The 22873-nt window shown below is 36.1% G+C and overlaps 1 protein-coding gene across 1 annotated transcript in view; it reads left to right on the top strand.

Moving 5' to 3' along the window:
- Window positions 1-22873, top strand: part of CACNA2D2 (calcium voltage-gated channel auxiliary subunit alpha2delta 2) — a 5241953-nt gene that overhangs the window by 4772517 nt on the left and 446563 nt on the right. The window contains exons 17-19 of the mRNA XM_044078189.1: window positions 8154-8228; window positions 9414-9488; window positions 18756-18827. Coding sequence (XP_043934124.1) covers window positions 8154-8228; window positions 9414-9488; window positions 18756-18827 — 222 coding nt within the window. The remainder of the gene's footprint in view (window positions 1-8153; window positions 8229-9413; window positions 9489-18755; window positions 18828-22873) is intronic.

Genomic DNA, 22873 nt, shown 5'->3' with positions numbered 1-22873 from the left:
TTTTGAATTGACTTAGAGAAGTTGCAAGTGTGATGTTATTTGGGAGAGAGTTCCATATTTTACCAGTGGTGTTGGCAAATAGCGTCACCACCTAGGTTGAGAGATTTAGTTGTTTGGACAAGGAGTCTGTTTGCTGAGCGAAGGCAGCTTAGATTGGAGTAGGGAGTCATTAAGTTTTTTAGTGCTGGGGTATTCTCAGGTTGTTTAAGGATTTTGAAGGCCTCTATGAGTTGGGACTGGTGAAGAAGGTGTGAATTCTATCCATCCAAGCTTTTCAGGTTAGTACAGTGGTGTGTTCTGTAGGGTAGGCCTGTAACAAACCTGGCAATGTGATTATAGCAGGATGAGAGCTTGGCCAGATCAGATTTGTTAAGGTGAGTGAGGACAGGAGAGGCATATAGTAGGGTACAGAGAAGGTGTGAATGGGCTGTGGCTGCCCTGGCATTCGGGGTAAGGAAGGCTTTAATTCTATATAGGGTCCCAAGTTTCTTGTTGACTGACTTAATGGCTTGGTTGATATGTATATCAAATCTGAGTTTATTGTCAATGTTTACTCCTAATAGCTTTGTATAGGTGTCTCGGGAGATGATGGTCCCATTATTGGATTTTATAGTGAAGTTTTCAGTCGGAGATCTATTGGTTGGGTAGAAGAGAAGTAACTTGGTTTTGTTTGGATTTAAGATCAGGAGATGGTTGGCAAGCCAGTTTTCGACTTTGGTGAAGCTATGTTGGGTGGTAGTTAGTAGATTTGCAAGAGAGGCATTGGAACATATTATAGTCGAGTCATCTGCATATTGAATGCAGGTGGCTTCAGGGATGACTGTTTGGAAGTCGTTTATGAAGACTGAAAAAAGGAGAGGTCCTAATATGGAACCTTGAGGAACTCCTATGGTATTTGTTAGTAGGCAGGAGAGCTTGTTTTGCCACATTACTGCTTGTTGTCTCCCAGTGAGGTAAGCTTGAAACCAGTCAAGGGCTGGAGTATCTAGATACAGGGTTTTTAAAGTATATAGAAGTAACTGATGGTTTACCATATCAAAGGCTTTCGATAGGTCCAGGAAGAGAGCGGAGGATATTTTTTATTATTCCGGTTAAGATTAATGTTTTCAGTAAAAGAGAGGAGGGCAGTGGTTGTACTATGATGGGGTCTGAATCCATGTTGAGAGTCTGTGAGTAGTTTATTTTGGGTTAGATAGAGCATTAGTTGGTTGTGCATGCACTTTTCCATAATTTTGGCAAGTGGTGATAGTATGGCTATAGGTCTATAGTTGGATAGTTCTGTGGATGAACCTCCTTTGTGGAGTGGAATAACATAGGATATTTTCCAAATTGAGGGGATTGAGGCCTCGGTTATGGTTCTGTTAATTAAGATTGAGATAGGGTAGGCTACGACATCTGCAGCAATTTGCAGGTATTCAGCCAGCAGAAGATCGGCTGAAAGGGTGGTTGGCTTCAGTTTTTCAAAAGGGATCTGATAAAGGATGTGGACACTGGCTGGAAGTTAAAAGAGAGTGGTGAGTCGGGTATAGTGTTTATAGAAGTGTGGGGAGGAGAAAGTTGGTTAGCTAATGACTGGATGGTTTCTGTGAAGAAAGTATTGAATGAATTGGCTATATCTTCTTGGCTCTTGTCAAATAATGTTCCTGGGGTCGGAGTAGTGGATTTGCCTGGTTGGAGAAGTTTATTTATGCCTGCCCAGTACTTTTGAGGGTTATTCTGATGTTTATGTTGCAGATTGTAGAAGTAATTTTTCTTATCTAGTATGATGGCTTTTTAGTCTCATTTCTAAGTTGTTGGAATTTGATACGATCTAGGGGTAGTTTGGTAGTGCGCCATTTATCCCACGCTTTGTCTCTAGTTGTTATTTTGGTTTTGGTGTCTGTTGTTAGCCAGGGTGCTAGTTGAGTTTTAATTCTTATTGAGCGTTTAGGGGCATGCGAGTCAAGTATAGTAAGGAATGAATTGTTAAATGATGACACTGCCTCATCAAGGGAAGGAACTTTAGTTTTGTCCAGTTACATGATTTGAGTTCAAGTTGAAATTTAGTTGGGTCAAAGTTTTTCTTGGATCTGATAGACCTATAAATAGGTAAGCTTGTACAATTAATTTTGTCTTTCATGATGTATGTGAGCAGGTGATCACTAAGATCATTAGGAGAGTTCCAGACATATAGTTCTGGGATGACTGTTGGTGAGTATCCAGTCTAGTATACTCTCTTTTTGGTTATTGTTACCTGTACGTGTGGTAGATGATATTATCTGAGAGAATCCATGTAGGTTAACAGGGATGGGGTTGGACTGTGCTGTGCATTGGTTCCAGTCAATATTAACATTGCCCAGGACAATGGTTTCTTGAGGGTAGTTGTTGGCTATCCAATGTAGAATGACCTCTAGTGTTTCTACATTGTTCCCAGGGGGAATATAGGTGACAATTAGGTTAATGCCCTTATGATTATTTAGTAGAATTTTTAGAGCTAGTATTTCAGCGTTAGAGACCTGGGGTGGTTGTATAGGGTTAGTTATGATGTTAAGTGCTCTGCAAATTGTAGCATGTTACAGGTCACCCTCACAAACTCAGGAACCTCACATGGCCTTCCTGAAAACACTAGAGGGGATAAATGTATCACCAAACACCATCATACTAGGTGACTTCAATTACCCTAATATAGACTGGGAACACTACTCAAGCCCAAACACCCTAGCCCAAAAGTTCCTGGAATTCATAAACTCAAATGCCATGGAACAACTAGTCACCATCCCCACAAGAGGAGATAACATACTTGATCTCATCATCACGAACATGGGAGCACAATGTTCAACACCGGAGGTGTACCCCTCACTGGTGAGATCAGACCACAAACTAATCTCGCTGGAGGTCCTCATCCCACCCCCACCTGAAATAAAAAGACCACAGTAAAGAACTTCTCAAAGCCGACTTCACACTTCTAAAGACTAGTGTGGTCTCCTTTAAGGCCCGGAAAACAGTACTCAAGCCGCTGAATCACTTACAAATGCCTTCTACCAGCACCTGCAGGACTGCATGGATAAGGCAATCCCAAGCAAAACAAAGACTCTTTGTACCAAACCAGTCTGGTGGACCCCAGCCATAAACAAACTATACAACAAAAGGAGGAAGCTACTACAAGATAGAGAAAATCCTTAAAAGGTAAGACACCCTTGATCACTATAAGTAAAAACTAAGAGCCCTCATAAAATCATCCAAAGCAAATTGAGAGAAAAATAGCTAAAGACTCAAAAGACAATCATAAGGCCTTCTTTAGCTATGTTAGAAACCTGGGAGGAAACTCCCAGATATGCTCAGAGCTAGTTCAAAATGATGTGAAGATTACTGATCCTACAGACATTGCCAACATACTGGCTGACAGGTTCAGTGCAAACTTCTCCCTCCCCAAAGGAGAGATATCTATACCAAACGATTGCAGCCCCCAAACATCTCCAGCCCAAGTGAGAACTGCTCTCCAAAGCAAAAACACAGCATCCATGGGACCTGATGGTGTCCCGGCTGTGCTCCATGAACTCAATGAGGAATTAAACCCACAGCTAGGACAGCTGTTTAATCAAAGTCTTACCTCTGGATAACCAGGAGTGGCGCACTGCAACTGTGGTACCACTTCACAAAGCGGCCTCCACCGACCCTGGAAATTACCGCCCATTAGCTTGACAAGCCTTATCTGCAAAGCCATGGAGAGGATCATAATGGACCTCATAAATAAAGACATAGGGAATTTGCAGACTTTGGATCCAACCCAGTTTGGCTTTGTCAAAGGCAGATCATGCCTTTTAAACTTGGTTGACTTTTGAAACAGTCACCAAAGCCATTGATGAGGAAAGGCAGTCCATACAGCCTACCTCGATCTGGCTAAGGCCTTCGATACAATACCCCATTGGTATCATTGAAAAACTCATCAGCTTAAATGTCAACCCATACATCACAAGATGGGTTGCAAACTGGCTGAGTGACAGAACCCACAGGGTCAGAGCTGCTGGCGCCATGTCAAACTCAAAGCCTGTCACAAGTGGTGTCCCACAGGGCTCAGTCCTGGGCCCACTCTTGTTTGGCATCTACTTTCAAGTACAAGCAAACACAGGAGGGTTATGGCTGACAAAGTTTGCAGATGACTGCAAACTGAAGCCATAGTAGAAAACACATCTGACACAGATATCCTTCAGAAGGGTCTCACAGAAACGGATAACTGGTGCCAGAGCCACGCTAAAGTTAAATGCCAAAAATGCATAGTCATACCCTGGGAAAAACAAGGTTACCCCTAGCTACCAAATAGGTGGCAATCCACTGAGCACAGAAGAAGTTATCAGGGACCTGGGGACCCAGGTTGATAGTAGTCTGTCATTCGACACCCATGTAGCTAAAGTAGTTAGGAAGACCTTCTACATTGCCCACCTTATCATGAAGGGATTCTCATCTAGATCAAGGGAGGTCATAGTCTCCCTTTACTCATCACTCATCAGACCAATGATTGAGTACAATGCCCCATTCGGAATGTATCTGACCCGACACTTGCAGCAGCTGGAGAGGCCACAAAAGTTCCTCACCAAAAGGATAAAGGGTCTCAAAAATCTGTCCTATGCTGCCCGACTGAAAGAACTCCAGCTCTATTCAGTCGCCACGCTTGCTCAGAGGTGACCTTTGCCTAACATACAAGGCCATGTCAAACCCAGATTTGATGAATATGCTTCACCTCAAAAAATCTAGATCCATCAGAGCCACAAGGGCGGAGACTTAAACCTTGACACGGCTATTAATAGGACGTGCTGGAGGGATAGATTCATCACCCAAAGACTCCTATGCTGTGGAACAAAATCCCGCACATGTGAGGCAGAGCACTGCTGGCCTTGTTCAAGAGAAATCTTGACCAATGGATGGGAGAAGATATACCCCAGGGATTACCTCAGTGTCACTGCTCGACAGAGGCACAGCAAAATAATGGGTATAGTTCCCCATACTAAAGGGGTGGCGTAAGCCACAAAACGATGGGCTAGGCTTGTAAATGCCCTCGGGCAGATAGCCTAGTATGAACCTATGAACCTATGAACCTAAGTGTGCTATTATATAAGATGGCTATTCCACCTCCTCTTTTCTTTACTCTATCTGCCCTAAGTATATTGTAACCAGGAGGCATATATATATATATATATATATATATATATATATAGGTATATATATATATATATATATATATATATATATATATGTGTGTGTGTGTGTGTGTGTGTGTGTGTGTGTGTGTGTGTGTGTGGTTCGTTTCTTGGTGAAAACTTCAGTGCTTCTTGGTTTAGCTTTTTAAATGTTTTGTTGAAGCTGTCTCAATGAAACATATTCAGGTAATTGTTCTTTTGATAAATCAAATAGACCCAAATATTAATATATCTATTTCTATTTCTATATAAATATCTATGTCTACACACACACACACACACACATATATATATATATATATATATATATATATATATATATATATATATATATAACATGAGAAAGAGAGAAAGATATATATGCAGAAGAATGTAGGTGTAAAGGTTATCAGTGAATATGAGGCAGTTGTTATACTTTCTTAGAACATGTAGTGACTAAAGACTGGTCAGGTGAGAGGTAAGAGCATCTCACAAAATTCACAATGAGAAGCTGCTGGTATATTTAGTTAAATCAAGGTTCTCATGAGTGCATGGAATGGTCCAACTGAATTAAGTTGATAAAGTTATCAGTAGGAGTTACATGAAGGATAGAGAATGTTATTGTTAAGGGATAACTAGGAAAAATGTGGGGTTTTAAACTCAGTACAAAAATTTGTAGTAGAAAAATCACTTAGTTATTGAAAGTAAGAGTAAATGTTGGTGCAATGGTTCTTAACAGAAAGGGGTAAGTTCGAGGTAAGTGAAGCCAATGTTTAGGAGAAAGAAACTCCACTCAGCTTTAACAAGCTATCTTGTCTGCTATTGGCTCTTAATAGTTTAGGGTCTGTCTCTTCATTTTTCTGGTTGTATTGCTAGCAGTGCAAATCAGTATTTGGTACTGACAAATGTTTGACTGTCTTTGTAATATTAGCAAGTGTTCTTCCTGCCAGATTATTTCCATTAACAGGATTTTAAAGTACTACTTTGCCCCACAGATTCCCTAAAGTGGATGTCAGAGATGCGCTCACGCTCACTGTGACCAAATAATAATTACAATTTGCTCAGTACTAACAGTGATTTGTAACTTATTGGGGTGTCATAATTTTCCAAAATTTTAAAGAAGTCAATTGTCTTCTTTGCCTTATGGTGGTCAGAATTACAAAATAGTACATTATGCATATGTATGGTGTTTATTTCTTCCCAGACTTTATGATATCAGTGACTGGAATGCACTGGTTTAGTAATGATGTCACTTAACAGAACCATCAACAATTGTTCTTTAATCCCTGTTAGTGAAACATCAAATTGTACCAGGGTGTGACAAAGCCAACATTTTTTAACGTGTTCATTCTTTTATTGTTCAGACTTCATCAGAAATAACCACCATATCGCAGCCACGCATTTTAAAAAAGTTCTGCTTCATTCACAGGACTGAGTACACCAGTCATACATTTCACTTTAAAACCCTTACATTTAAAATGCTTTTCAAACTAATCACATCATTCAGACCATAGTGCAACATAGCTGCCAATGTGAACTGCCAATAAAATTCATTTGTGTCCTGCATATTAATATAACTCTCCTCTAATAACCCAGTCAGGTGTCTCAATTACAGTAAAATGAGTAGTTTAAAACCTTTGTATACTGTCATGTGCTTTGCTAAAGCATAAAGTAAATGTCTTCCTTTAATCACATACATGCCTTTGGCCCAGCTAACTATTTTTTTTTTACTGTAACTGAGAAATTTGAGTTGAATATGGGGTAGTAATAATAATGTGCTGCAAGCAAGAGAATTATATTAGCAATTCACTTTAACTGTCGTGCATCACCGTGGTTTGGATGATGGGATTATTTTCGAAATCAGTTTTAATTTAAGGACTTTAAAGGGAAATGTCATATCATTGGTGCACTGATGGCCATGTGATTTTTAGCAGAACTTTTAAAACTGAGTGTGTGTGATATGGCAGCTGTTTTATAATGAAGTTTCACTAATACAGAAAGAAAGTTATCAAAACTTTTGACTCTGGGGTTTTCTGGTATGATCTGGTGTTTCATCTGTGCTGTCACCTAGTTATACCCATTTGTCTCTTCCGGAATGTTCAAAGACCATCCAAGTGTTTTGAGTTATGTCGGTGTGGTTTGTTTTCATTTATATAAATCTATAATTTCCTGTGTAGTAAGTCATGATTTAATAAAAATGTTTCTTGTTTAGGAAAAGGGCAGAAATTGAATATCGTATGTAATGTTGCTTAGATTTTATGATATATAGCAATATATGTGACTATTATGTTAATGTAGTTTGATTACTTTTAAATGACTATACATTTGCCTGTGTCACAAGTGATAATTCAATAAAGGTATTTAGAAAAAAACCATGATTACTCAGGGAATATAGTCCGGTAATCATCAATACATTTATACTGGCCTAACCTATAGAATATCTGACCTTATGGAACACTGCGGATAAAACTAACAAGAAGCTGTTTTTCTCATTTTTTGGACTGCCGTAAACAAATAATGCAGTCATATCAGATCTGTGAAGGCATAGAAAGAAAATCTTAACAGGACTAGATCAGTTACAGTTGAATCAGTGTAACAAGGACTAATGATCCCCAGTTAAGGTATTAATGTGAACCTTGCAACTGCATTGAAGTCTAAACTCAGACTGCATCATTTTCTATCACATGAAGGTTTCATTCTGTGGCTGGAGATGCTCATGGTAAAGAACCTGTAGACATCATATACATAGTTTGTGCAACAGCACATGAAACATGCATCAATCCTCTGTCAACAAGCAAGATTTAGCATTCTTCAGAAACATTGATGCAATATCTGTGGTACACAATCATCTGATGTGCAGTAAATTATATGTGCTTCACAGAAAAAAGCTAGAAATTATTGAGCAAAGATTATAGACACTGACAGGGACTAAAATAAAGGGATAAAAAGATTGACAAATGGATGATGCACTAAAGTAATTACAATTGTTTCCTTCTTCAGAATCAGCTGATCCTTGGAGTCATGGGAATAGATGTTGCCTTGGATGATATAGCAAAGCTCATCCCACGCTATACAGTAAGTAAAAAAAAATGCCCATTTTTACTTAATACCACAGCCAGCATGCTGTAGGAAGGAGAACTTCTTTTTCATTAAATCTTTTATAACCACATACCCACACACATACACACATAGATAGATAGACACAAAGATTCTGTTTTAGGAAATGGGTGTTGCCATTATTATGTTTCCACAGTTGATCTGGACCCAATGAGGCTGCATTGATTTGACCTATGACTACAGACACTAGTGAATATATTTAGCAGTTTGTAGACTGTTGAACTTAGCAGTTGACAGGGCAGTGTAAGTTGAGATTGGTTCGGTCATTGTATTGAGGTGCAAATGTTTAGTGTAGTACAAATGGGGCTGTGGCAAGAAAACAGATACAGAGTTTCACTGACTTAGAAAATGTGAGAATGAAACCCTTATGGAATATGTTGCAAATGCATCGCATCACCAAGAGGTAACGTGTAGTCATCCTGATAAAGACAAAGTTAATGGGGAAGAAGAAGAAGGGTATATGCTTAGAAGTTGGAAATGGGTGCAGTTCTAGGATGACTTAAAATATTATTTTGTGAGAGTGTGGAGTATAGGACAGATATTAAGAAGTAATACTAAAATGTAAGTTACAATAGAGTCCAAGGGTGGTCAAACATGATGACAACAAAAGGATGGGACAAGAACAGATAAGATGATTAATAGATGTTGACTGAAAACATTGTAGTAAACTCTATGGACCATTTTCTCAAATGGTGAGGATATCATCCCTAGAGCGATCAGGATATATGCAAAAGATGATAATAATAGTTAGGTATATTTGGCTCTAAGCCAACAGTAAAAGGGAAATGTACTAACCCAAATCAACATTAAGTAGGTAATTGTGTGCTGCAGAGTGAAGGGGAGTTTGGATGCTTTAGTAACATGTAGCATATTTTTTGCAGAAAACAAGGGTATTTTTATGATATCTAGATGAGACTAATGGACATTTCTGAGTTTGAGACAGGCTTACTGTGACAGAAATCTGAGAACATTTCATAGAACATAAGTATTTTTACATTAGCTTTTCATCTTCTTCACTTGTTCTGCATTTTTGAGTAAATCAGAGTTTTGTTGAGAAGAAGTTAACACAAATCAGTAAAATTGTGTGTTTTCTTTTTATGTTTGCAATAATTATCAACATCATTAAATGTCTTCTTTTTTCAGCTAGGGGCAAATGGGTATTTTTTTGCCATTGATACAAATGGCTACCTTCTACTTCATCCCAACATGCGACCTCAGGTAAGCTGGTATACTCTTAAATTCATTGCTTTGCAATAATACAGTACACATTATTGATCTGCATCAAATTAAAATGCTATTTTTACATCAGTCCTTGATAATGCTATTGTTTTTTCCTATATCTTTTTTTATGGAGTTAACAATAATCTTTCTGTTAAAGCAGATAAATACCACATGTCATGTAACAGGATTTACAACTGACAAAGATCGCTCATCCATTTGTTTTTCAATAAAGAAATTTTGATTTTTAAGTTATAATTGCTTGATTACTTTGAAGTGTCATCTGAGCTTGGCCACAGCACATAGTTCTTTATCCTGTTTTTTTTTAGGATTCTCAGCCAGCAGTTTTATTGCTCAGAAATACCAGTTTTCCCTATATGCACAGACACACAAATACACTCACACATCTATTCAAAACATTAGCCATTATACAATAGAATGTATGAATATAAAGCAGAGATGTTTTTTAATCTTTCCTGATTAATAGCTTTAATATCCTAATTTCTTATCATTATTGCCTGCTGACTATTTAATTATTTTATTTTGATTATCCTTTGTTGACTGGGTCAGTCACACATGGCTGGTAGCCTCTTTTCAGGGGAGGCCTGAGTTGGTATTTAAACTACTAGGTGAAATCTGGCCAGGGCATTGGGGAACTTCCCCTACTCTTAGTAGTTGGGGGAAGGCTTTGGGTGTTACACATCCTGACTTCCTATTTCCTGTTCATGCAGGAAGCAGCCAGGAGGAATAGGAAGAAAACATGGCTGATTCAGCTTTTTGCTGAAACTGGAGTAAGAGTTGCTGAAAATATAGCTGAAATGGTAGAATTGCTACCAGAAGTTTTTTCAGATGATGTGGGTACAGAAAATAAAAGTGACATTGGAGGAAAATGAGATTGTAGCTGTAATACAGATGGATTCAGAGGAAAACTTTCAGAGAAGATTCTTTGAGGGAGAGGCAGTTACCTCTGAAAAATGCATAATTACAACCTTCCAATCTGGGGTGTGGGGGGAGGGATGATTATTTGGAAGAAATGGTTAACCAAAGTGAACCAGGAAGTGGAGCAGCAATTTCATGAAGTAACTTCATGGAAAAAGTAGCAAAAGAAAAAGGTGAAGAGACTGTGCCAGAAAAAGTTCCAGAGACAAAAACTTATGCACAAACTGTTGGAGAAGGAACAACGAGGAAGAAAAAAGAAATAAAAGAAACAAAAAAGAAGTATACAGTACATGTGAGCAGTAAAAAGAAGAAGAATGTTTGGACAGGTATGATGTTTGGTTCTCTGTTATAGCACCTGTGGGTGTCAATGCAAAAGAGGTAAGAGCATTTATTCTAATTAATAAAGACACTTTTTTTTACTTGATATTTTAGACTGGGCAGGCCATGGAAAATTTTTTGGGTACATATGAACAACCAAAAAATATTTATTTATGGTCAGAATATGTGGTGCAAGCTTTTTACAGACAAGAAATGATAATGATCCAGTTTAGAACTGAAGCTGAAGCAAAAGAACTGAAAGAACATTTGTTAACTATAAGTAAAGAAGTGATGGGCACTGCAAAAATATATGAAGAAAGAGGCTATGGACAGGGGGATGGGAATGCAGAGTAAAACTGAAAATGGAAAATGATAATGTTATGCACGCACCTAGTATTATTAATGTTCATGGTAATAGGGGTTTTGTGAACTACAGGGGTCAACCACAAACTTACTTTTGTGGAAAAAAGTGATAATTTAATCAATGAATGTGATAAAAAATGTTATTTATGTGGTAAAGCAGGGCATAATACAAAAATGTGATTTAAAATTAAAAAAATGTGGCAATACTGGTCATACATGGTTAAAATGTGAAATTAATGTGCAAGAAAATGAAAAGAAAGTTATAGAAGAAAAAGAGATAAGAAAGAAGAATGTGCTATACAAGAAAATGTACAAAAGGATGGGACTGATAAAGAGGTTATACATGAAGTTAAAGAAAGTAACAAGGAAAAAGAAACTGAGGAGGCAAGTGAGGAAGAAGTTGATTGGCACACAGAAATACAAAGAATTTGATAGGAAAAAAAGTTAAAGAAAGGAAAAGAAAATTCTAAAACATAATGCTTAGAGAAAATAAGAAAGGACGGGGTGAACATTTTATTATACTAACTGTTCTTAAAAGCTGAACATATTATCTTTAAATGTGAACAGTATGAAAAATCTTAAAAGGAAAAAAAGGTGTTTTACAACGGAGTGCTGCAGTAGATGCACATATTATTGTTTTAGAAGATATCAGATTATTAACAGAGGAAGAAAGAACACAAACTGAAAAACTTTGGAATGGTGCGGTAGTTTGGAACATGGGGAAAGAAACATGCTTGGGTATATGTATATTTTGTCAAGAAAGCATTTAAATATTAATTGTAACCATAGTGGAACTAGGGAGAGTTTTGGTAATAGATGTGAGATGGAAAAATATGTGTATAAAATTATAGCTTTATATGCATATGTTACAAAAAAGAGAGAAAAATTATGTTTAAAAACATTCTTGAATATGCTTGTGTAAATATGGACATTATAGTGGTGGGTGATTTTAACTGTAATTTAAAAACAAATAAGAGCAATTGTGATGTTGAAATGGTTAAAGGAATTATGAGAAGCTAAGTGTATGAGAGAATAACCACGGGACTTATAAAAGGAATGAAATTAAGACATAAATTCAATTTTTTAATGCCTGATAGTTTAAAGTTATAAAAAAGGAATTAAGTATGATGAATTTTCAGATCATGTGGCTATATGGGTTAAATTACAAAAAGATGAAAAATATATAAGTATAGAAATGTAATAAAGAGAATTAATGAAAAAGAATTAGATTTATAAGACAAAAAAGAACTTATGGAATTATGGAAAAATCATAGGTATATGAGAGAGTTTTATGAGCTGTTTGGTTGCTTACTTTTAAGAAGAAATATAAAAAAGTGTTTTAGAATGTATAAGGAAGAAGAAATCATAGAACAAATTAATAAAGGTGAAAAATATATAATGAAGATAATGAGTATTTAGAGCTATGAAGGAATTGAATGAAATTCTAAAAGATATTAACATGAATTCTGCAACAGGAATGGATGAAATTAAATATGATATGTATAAAGAAATGAACGAGTGGCAAAAATAATTTTTATATAAGTTGTGAATGAATGGTTAGAAACTGGAATTAAAGAGAAAGAGATATGTACTGGAGTTATAAAATTTATATTTAATAAAGGAAATAGAAGAGATAAAAAAATGGAGACCTATAAGATTGAATAATGCAGATTATAAAATGTTTGTAAGAATAATTACAAAAAGGTTACAAAAAATGGTTAGATTATATGACCAAAATGCATTCAGAAGAAAAGGAATAGGAAGTCAAGAGTTATTATGGATAATAAGATAAATAATTGATGATATCTTAAATAAAAATGTAAAAGTGAAGGTTATGATAGGAGTTATAAGTAAAGCCTATGATAATATTCAATATAAATCATTATGTGGAATTTTGCAGGCACATACTGTAAGCAAAAAAATATAAATTGTAAGTAATAAAATGTGTTTATGAAAGGAATTATGTGAAACTAAATGCAAATGGCTGGATTGGGGAAGAAATTAAAATAGAATGTGGAATAAAGTAGGGTTGCCCAGCTAGTAATGTATATTTCTCATTACTTATGAATGTAATAGAGAAGGAAATTGATAAAATGTCAAGTAGTGATGGATACAAAATGATGAAAAGTGCTATTGTAATAATGTATAAAGCAGGAGTCAGAGCTTGTCATGGCAGAGTTGAAGATGTTAAGATTTGCACTGGGTGTGACGAGGATGGACAGGATTAGGAATAAGTATATTAGAGGGTCAGCCCAGGTTGGAAGGTTTGGAGACAAAGCCAGAGAGGCAAGATTACATTGGTTTGGACATGTGCTGAGGAGGGCTGCAGAGTATATTGGGGAAAAGATGCTAAGGATGAAGCTGCCAGGTAACAGGAAAAGAGGAAGGACTAAGATAAGGTTTATGGATGTGGTGAGAGAGGACATGCAGGTGGTTGGTGTGACAGAGCAAGATGCAGAGGACAGGAAGAAATGGAAACAGTTGATCTGCTGAGGCGACCCCTGACGGGAGCAGCCAAAAGAAGAAGAACAACAAGATTATTAATTAATAAATTATTAATTGTTAAAAATAAAGTATGGAGGATGGAAAAATTAAATGAAAAATTAATTATAAATAAAAAAAATGGTTTAACTATAAATAAGGAGAAAAGTAAAGTATTTGGTTTTGAAGATATGATAGGAGATGTTGAGTTCAATGAAAAAATATATAGATATTAAGAATAACATTTGGCAGGAATGAATACAGACAACAACAATGGGATAATGTACTCAGAGACGTAAAGGACATGACTAACTTTTGGAAATCAAATAGACTTTCGTATAGATAAAAAGCACACATTGAACACCATGGTAATAGGAAAAATGCTTATGTTGCTAACATCTATATGATTACTATTTAAGTATGAATATGAACTAATGATGATTATATTTTCTTTTATATGGGGCTCTAGACTGAATCCAGTCAGGAGAGGGATTCTATATATGAAAAAACAGCAAGGAGGTTTAGGTTTAATAAACCCAATAGTACATGCAGCAGTACCTTAATTTTATATAAGGTATTAAAAGGAATTATGAAGGAAAATAAAAACTTGATAAAAATGATACTGTATTATAAATACAAAGAATTGTGGGAAATAATGGAGGTTAAAAATGAATTTAAAGTGTTATGAATTAAGAAGTGAAAGTACCAAAACAAAATTGTGCTATGAAAAATAAAAAAATTAATATATGTGAAAAAATAAAAAGGAATGGTACTTTAGTATTATGAAAATGTTTTATTGCATTGATCCATGGAAATATTTAGAAATAAATAAGAAAAAAGCCATAATGATGAGATAAAATAACTATAACATGATTAAAGAATGTAATGATTTTTTATGGAGATTGCCTATTAGAAAACTGTTAGTTAAGGCAAATATGCCATATAAAACAAAAACAAGATAGAATATGAAATAAGTGTGGGGGTTTTAGACTACTGAGCTTGTGTTTTTGAAATGTGAAAGAGTTAATTTTTGGAAAGAAATATGCAAAGATAATAGGGTGAAAAGTTTGCTAAAATTTGAACAAAAATATGGACATAATAGAATTTGGTTATGGCGCATGAAAACAGGAAGAAGTGAAGAAAATGGACAGAGTAATATGTTATGCTTCATGGACTATATGGAACATGTGAATAAATTAAATTAAATACAATGAAAAATGGACTTTGACAAAGATTTTGAAAAAATAATGTTTTTGGTTGTATATTAGAGTGAGGGAATGCTTAAATTGAAGTTTATAATGTATTGAGATTTGTAAATAGATGTAAATAATGTAGATATGTAACTAATATGTAATATATATCAATAAAAACACACTTTGCATTAGGGGAAGAGATTAAGTGTTACACATCCTGACTTCCTGTTTCCTGTCCAGGTGCTAAGGCAGCCAGGAGGAACAGAAGAAACATGGATGCTGAGAGCCAAGGCAATTTGGAAGTTAAATGTGTTGAAAATTAAGAAAAATGGTAGAATCACTACCAGAAATGTTTTCAGGCAATGTGGAAGCAGAGAAAACATTGTCTCCAGATGATGAAAAGATTGGGAAGGAGATGGAGCTAAATGTAGTGGTGGAGAATGGAGATGGATTCAAAAGAAAGTTTCCAGAAAAAACGAAATTGTTTGAAACTGCAGAAGTGGCAAAAAAAAATTAGTGAATACACAGCATACTATACAAGCCACGCTTAGTTGCTACCTGAAATTTACTGCCTTACGGCATAATAAAAGATTACTGGAAATGAAATATGAGCACGTACCTAGAGTTTTACTGGGATCAGTTGGGAGAGTGGCCTAATGGTTAAGGTGTTTGCCTTAAAAACATAAGGTGCAGGGTTTGAGTCTCACAAGGGATAGTTGGCTAAGCTTAAAAAAATGGCTCGCAAGAGCAGTTAGCGTAGTATAAACCTATCTTATGAATTTTATTCTGGACAAAGTCTTCAATGAGGCTGCTATGTGATACACTTTGTCCCACTTCATGCTCATTTGAGAGCACAGCTAAGCCTGAAAATCTGTCCTGACTCATTGACGAATGCAGGTATGTCTTTATGAGATTCAGCTTAGAAAAGCTGCATTCTGCAATAGCCACTGTAATAGGTGCAGTCAAATAAATGCTCAGTGAAACATAAGTATTTATATATATGTCTTGCAAGTGATTGCGAATAAGGAAATTTAACACAGTCTGTGGTGATGATTCATTATCAGTCATTCAAGAAAGGCTTTTTAGTTCATGTCCAAGGTCAGAGTCATCAATGTCACAATGGCCATTTATCCTGTCAGTCAGTTGTTCTTTCAGAGCTTTGCAGTGTTGGAGCAATGTGTCTTCTGCAATGTCACTCAAGGTTTTAATATTTGATAAAAATCCAAAAGCCTTATCAAACTATGAAAGCTGGTCAAACTGGTCAGTTAATTATTTGATTGTTGTGTTCAGCAGCACATTGAAGAAGTCTATACGTAGCTTTACCATTGAATCCTGTACAATCTCATCTTCTCCTTCATAGTGAAAGAACTACTTTACTTTCCTCTGCCTCTTTTCATGAAATATGGTGCCAACATCCAGTTCTTCTGCTATCTTGGAGGCTTCACCCATGGCATGTTGAAATTCTGTCTCTGTGTAATTCTTCAGCAGGTCCATAGTTGATGCAGCACTTTGACACATATTGAAATATCAACAGATGGACTCTGCAGAACTTTGCTTGCATGATTTACCTCTGTCAGCACATCATACCAAACCACTAAACATACAATGAACTGGTCCACTTGCTTGTTAATATGTTGCAGCCTCACTTGTACATACTGCTTCATCTATCTCCTGTAATGCTTGAATGACTCCCTTCAACCGAAATCTCACTGCTTGGACAGAGTCTATCTTGCATTCCCAGCAAGTCTCTGATAGTGGCTTCACAGTGACTTTTATGTTCTGCTTTGAGATCTGCCATTGACTCAATGATGCTGAACAGAGTACATAAATGTTCTGCAGACATCCAAAGAATGACACTTCCTGTAGTGATGAATGTGCTCCCATCACTAACTATAAGATTTAAATTATGGCAGGCACATGGCACATAAAAAGCCCTTGAATTCATCTGTTTTATCCGGGCCTAAACTCTAGCTTGTTTCCCCTTCATGTTGCTGCCATTCTTGTATTCTAGTCCTCAACAGTCATTAATGTCCACTTGATGATTTTGCAGAGTCTGAAGAAGTGCTTCTGTAAGTCCTACCCCAGTTGTATCATTCAATGGCACAAATCCCAGAAAGCGTTCATCAACTGTGGCTGCAGTCCTTGAAATATCCACGTACCTAACTACTATAGTCATTTGCTCTTGCATCTTTTGAGGCTGAATATGTCAGCTAAGTGTGTTTTGCTCTCTCTCCATTAGGCAGCACATGGAAATAGTTCTCTGATGTAAATCTTCTTTTCTGTTCATTGACTAGGAACTGTGGCAACACCACTTGCACAGGTCCATGGTGAATGGCAGCTACCCTAAACCCATCCCTTATCAAGTCTGGCCAAGTGTTCCTAGATCCTTCATTTGCACATACAAACAAACACGGGCATACACACACACACACACACACACACACACACACACACACACACACACACACACACACACACACACACAGAGCAGAATTGCTCTGCTAGACATTGAGCTAAGATGTCAATTTGACTATAGAGTATACAGATATAAAACACTGCACAAATTAAATGCTTATTAAAACAGCAACAAAACACACATAGTTATCATAGTAACCCAATAAATAAATGTAACAAGAGTACCACTTGCTAAACCAAGTTAAGAAAAACTGTGAGGGAGAATTTTACTGCTTTACATATATTTGTCTTAACTTATTGGAATATTTATCAAAATGATTACCTTTATGTGCCCATTTAAGGCTGCATGCAGCAAGAATATAATCAAAATGCTATGTTATGACATAAAAAGGGGGATTTTACTAATAATTCAGTTGCTGTGAGGAGAAATGGCCTCATCATTCACTTGGTCTAACATGTATGCTTATAATCCCAGTGACAATCAAAATCAGCCTAGACAGAGATAAAGTGACAAATGTCAGGCACTGCTAAACTTCCTGGTATATTAACAGCAGTATCATGCTGACTCCCTTATCCAAGTCATTCTGTGGATTGCATGTATCCCTTACTATCAACATATCCCTGATTTTGTGCAGTGGCAGTAAACACTTGTCCTTTATGCATAAAAATGCAATTCATAGTGATTCCTTCTCAAGTATCATATCTAACAGCTTTGTATTGGTGGGAAGTTGGCACAGTGCGGTGGTGATTCCAAACAATTGTCCAATGCCAAGTATCAGACTGTGTAGCATCCTCTGTGCAAACCTTGTAACTGACTTTAACCTACATGTCTAAAGCCAGTCTGTGTTAAAAAAGAAAGCTGGTGCTATTTAATGATTAGACAGAAGACTGCTGTCTTGTATTTAATTTAAATTTTAAACTTTATCTTGTATAGATTATAGCATGCATGCTGTTTCTCTTTTGATGCATTGTTCAATAGCAAGGTAATACAGCTTCACTGCAGTATAGAAGAAAACGCTTTTAGTATTCTGCAACCAAAAATATGGGAAGGACCTGGCCAAGCATAACTCAACCCGCTAAACTGGTACAAAATCCATATGTGCCCATGACAGTGATTGTGTACTGATCGGTCTTTATCTTTCTTTTGTTATAGTTCTTTCTTTATAGTATAGCTAGGTTTTATGAAGGTGTTACACTCAGATGTGTTATGCAGTTAAAAACATCATTTTGGTAACAGTTTATAGACAGACAAAAAGAAACACTTTTGAATTTGATGGGGACATTCACTGAAAAACTCTGCAATCTCATAGGAGATCAGGTCTTAAAATGCATTACCTGCTTCACAGTTTTTTTATTGATGTTATGGAAAAGTATATCTAATCAGTTAATCTTACCATCTGGTGCCTCTCGCAGTTTACTGTAGTTGTATTTCTGTAATCCTAAAAGAGCACCGTGAATATATCATTTATCATGCTGTCCTGGAGTGCATTTTAACATTTTCTCTACTTTTTGCATATTAACTGCTCTGTTTTTCTGACTATGTGTTTTTACCTTTCAGAGTAGCAATATCCGTGAGCCTGTTACACTTGATATCCTGGATGCTGAACTGGAAAGCAAACAGAAAGAACAGGTTTCGTTAACTTTTATCAACTGCATGCTTTTGTTACATTTTTCTATTGAATGTATGTGATTTAATAAAGTGATTATTACCAGTACAAAAATTTAGTTTATAACTATTCAGAAATTTACCTTTAAGCATTTTGTAAGACTACATGCATTTATGGTAGATACACCAGCTAAAATTCTCTTTTATTCATCTGCAAATAGTTGATAGCATAACATCAAGACAAACATTTTTTGTAATCTACTTGCCTCTGTTTCTTAACCCTGACAATTCTGATTATTATGTAGTGTTAATCATGCCTGTAGTCTTTCATGTTTAGACTGTATTGTACTATTCAACTGAATGCAACACTTTTGTCCCTCTGGCTCTTAATCATTGTACTGTCAGTGCTGTGTTCAAGCAAACCAAATGTGAGAAAATCACTTTTACTGAACAAGAAATGCAAACTGTGCTTTTGTTTGTTCACCAAAAAAGATTGCTTCACATTTTTCTGTGTGATTCAAGACTGTAAGCAGTTGCACTCCGGACAGCCAGCAGTCTGGAATGACAGATGGTCTTCATTAATGAGAGGCATTGAACCTCTAAACTGCTTAGTATTTTTCTGGTAAATACTGATCCTTTTTTTTAGTTAAACAACATCTAATGAGTGGCCCCTTTAAATACTGATTATTTGCATCTTTGCCCAGTAATCAGCCCACTCCCTGGTACCATTACTGTAACCACAAACACCAGCATCTGGTATTTGTGTATGCTTGGAGGGAGCATTTTATTAGCAGGCAGTGCTACCAAGGAGTCAAATTATTGGACCTGTACTGATATCATGTCAAAACAGTTCATTAACTTGCTAGTCTTTTTGGTAGATTTTTTTCAGAAAATGTTATTTTGCACAGTATCTGTGAAATGCTCATTCATGATGAAGTTAAGGCAGTTTTATTGAGATTAGCCCTTACAATGCTTAACAAAAGCACCTCTTATCACTTATTTTACTGACTTTCTTTACCAGCATTGATATTATATTTTATTTATTTATTTTGGTCTGTTCTGAACCCTTTACATCTATGGCCTGGGCTTCAATGGCAAGGAAAAATTCAGTATATATATATATATATATATATATATATATATATATATATATATATATATATATATATATGGACAGTTTATAGTAGCCAGTCAGTTGGCATGTTTCAGGGATATTGCTGAAAACTGGAGTATGAGGAGAAATCTCATGCATGCTCAGCAAGAACATGAAAATGATAGAATTCTGAATGGATCTTACCATAAACTTAATGCTCTTTCAGGTATCATATGTTGTCAAAGTTTTGCTGAATTCTTGTTTTATGAATACAAACACCACAATCAATGCAAGGTAAATCATACCACTCATCCTCTTAGCACAATAAATCTGGACAAAGCCATAAATAATGAAGGGCAAAGGACCAAAAATAAGGACAATTTTTAATGTTGCTCTTACAGTTGCATAAAATTGATAGAATAACAGGTTTTGCATTAGAATGACTTTTCTAAAGGGTAGGAAATCTGACACTCAAATGCCTGTCAATATTTTCTGACTTTAATCCTTACCAAGTACCCAAAGATTGGCCAGAAAAAGAAAATTTTATGAGAAATAGACCGAAAATATGCGGCAAAAATCTGGACATTCTGTGAAAATCTGGACTGTTGAGAGTTATGAGGTAAATCTCAAAAAATATTTTAATGGTACATCATTAACTATGATGTTAACAACAATAACAAAAACTTAAAAAACATGCTGAGCACTGTTTGCCCATCATAAATCATGCTAGCACTTATTAGCATGTTAATCTATAATACAAATAAAGCACAAGCAGTCTCACCATTAACAGATAGAGCTTTTAAGGAGCATGCTAATAAAGAAATATGCATTGGTTAGAAAAGTAAATCCACAGTCTGTTGCAGGCTGTTTTCCTTGACACCACTATTTTGTGAGCATAACTGCTAGCTGTATAGTCCTACATCAAAGTGTGTGTGGGGGAGGATTTGGTTACATTTATTTCACTTATGAAAGTTTCAGTGCCATGTTGGGGGCTGATGTACAGAAGATTGTTTCGAGAGTTGTGGTGGCATATACTGCTATGAACTATAAAATGTATCAGCTGTATGGAGAATGTGGTGAAAGGGGGCCAACAGTACATGCCTTATAATGAAAAGAGAAAAACAAAAGTAACAATGTATCCATCAGTAGAGATAAAGGGAGTTTATCATGGTGTATGTAACTGAAATGGAGATTAAGTGCATGTGTTGTAAAGGAAATGTCACTAATGTGTTGTGAGTCAGAAAGATCCTTGTCACTTTCCTAATGAAAAAGATCATAGGCCTAAAAAACATGAGTTACAAGGAGAGGCTGGAGGTCCTGTACCTGTATTCAGTATCCTACAGACTCCTAAATGGTAATCTGTGCCGTGCTTTTCAAACTATTAGCGAAGAAGCAATCCATGACTTGTTATATCTGAATCTGCAAATAAACAAATAACTGTGTGGAAACAAATTCATCATGTAATGATTACTCTTTCTCTGGAACAAGCTTCCTTTCCATATCAAGCTATGTTACACACTATCTTCCTTTAAAAAGAGTTAGACAAATTGATGGATATCCAGAAATTCGTCTTGGCATGAGTGACCTTAAAAAAGTGAGGCTAGGTTTAAGGTAGGTTACTAGCAAGGATTAAATGGCCAAATGACCCATTTATCTTGCATTTTCTATGATCCAGTGATTCTGTGATCGATATATTTCAACTGACTTAAAAGGTTATAAAGAGGAGATTAAAACTGCAAAAAGACAATGCAACATGAAATGTATTTATTCAATATGAAACAATGTGATGTCATCCTACATTGCCATAGGTTCGTACTAAGCTAACTGCCCTTGTGAGCCATTTCAAGCCTAGCCAATTATCCCTTGTGAGACTCACACCCTGCACCTTGTGCTTGCAAGACAAACACCTTAACCATTAGGCCACCCTCTCAACCCATAAAGCAGAATACTAAATTACTGTGTCACAGAGGTCAGCCAATAGTGAAAGGTATGAGACAAAATACTACCAAGGAGAAGAAAAACAAGCTGCTTGAAACTGACAGCACATATGCTGGATGACTAATGTTTGAACAGGGACAGGTAGTAAATGGGGCGTTCTTAGACAGCAGTAAGACATAATTAATTTTTCCAGTCATTTTTTCCAGTCTGTACTCGGATGTCTTTGACTGGATGATAAATAATAAAATGAGCTTGCTGTTTTTTTTTTTCTCTGATAGCAAGCAATGATTGTTTATAAATAGAATTTAGTAAAAAAATGCAGAATGGAGTAGAGTATGTTCTAGTGTTGTTAAATTGTTTCATAAGTGGCATTGCAGATGGAAAGAAAGGAATGAAAGTTTTTTTTTCAGTAAGTGACAGCAAAAATTAAAAAAAAAATTATCCCTTGTGAGACTCACACCCTGCACCTTGTGCTTGCAAGACAAACACCTTAACCATTAGGCCACCCTCTCAACCCATAAAGCAGAATACTAAATTACTGTGTCACAGAGGTCAGCCATTATTGAAAGGTATGAGATAAAATACTACCAAGCAGAAGAAAAACATCTGCTTGAAACTGACAGCACATATGCTGGGTGACTAATGTTTGAACAGGGACAGGTAGTGGATGGGACGTTCTTAGACAGCAGTAAGACATAATTAATTTTTCCAGTCATTTTTTTTGAGTCTGTACTCGGATGTCTTGGACTGGATGATAAATAATAAAATGAGCTTGCTGTTTTTTTTTTTTCTCTGATAGCAAGCAATGATTGTTTATAAATAGAATTTAGTAAAAAAATGCAGAATGGAATAGAGTATGTTCTAGTGTTGTTAAATTGTTTCATAAGTGGCATTGCAGGTAGAAAAGAAAGGAATGAAAAGTTTTTTTTCAGTAAGTGACAGCAAAAATTAAAAAAAAAAATAAGGCTGCATACTAAAAAGTGAAAAAACTGGGATGCTAAAGTCAGTGACAGAATTCCATTGGGGTGATGCAATGTCC

This window comes from Protopterus annectens, chromosome 7.part0, assembly GCF_019279795.1.
Source record: "Protopterus annectens isolate FY-2018-M chromosome 7.part0, PAN1.0, whole genome shotgun sequence".
Lineage (NCBI taxonomy): Eukaryota > Metazoa > Chordata > Ceratodontiformes > Protopteridae > Protopterus > Protopterus annectens.
The sequence above is the reverse complement of the archived record's forward strand: the minus strand, read 5'-3'. Positions and strand labels throughout refer to the sequence as shown.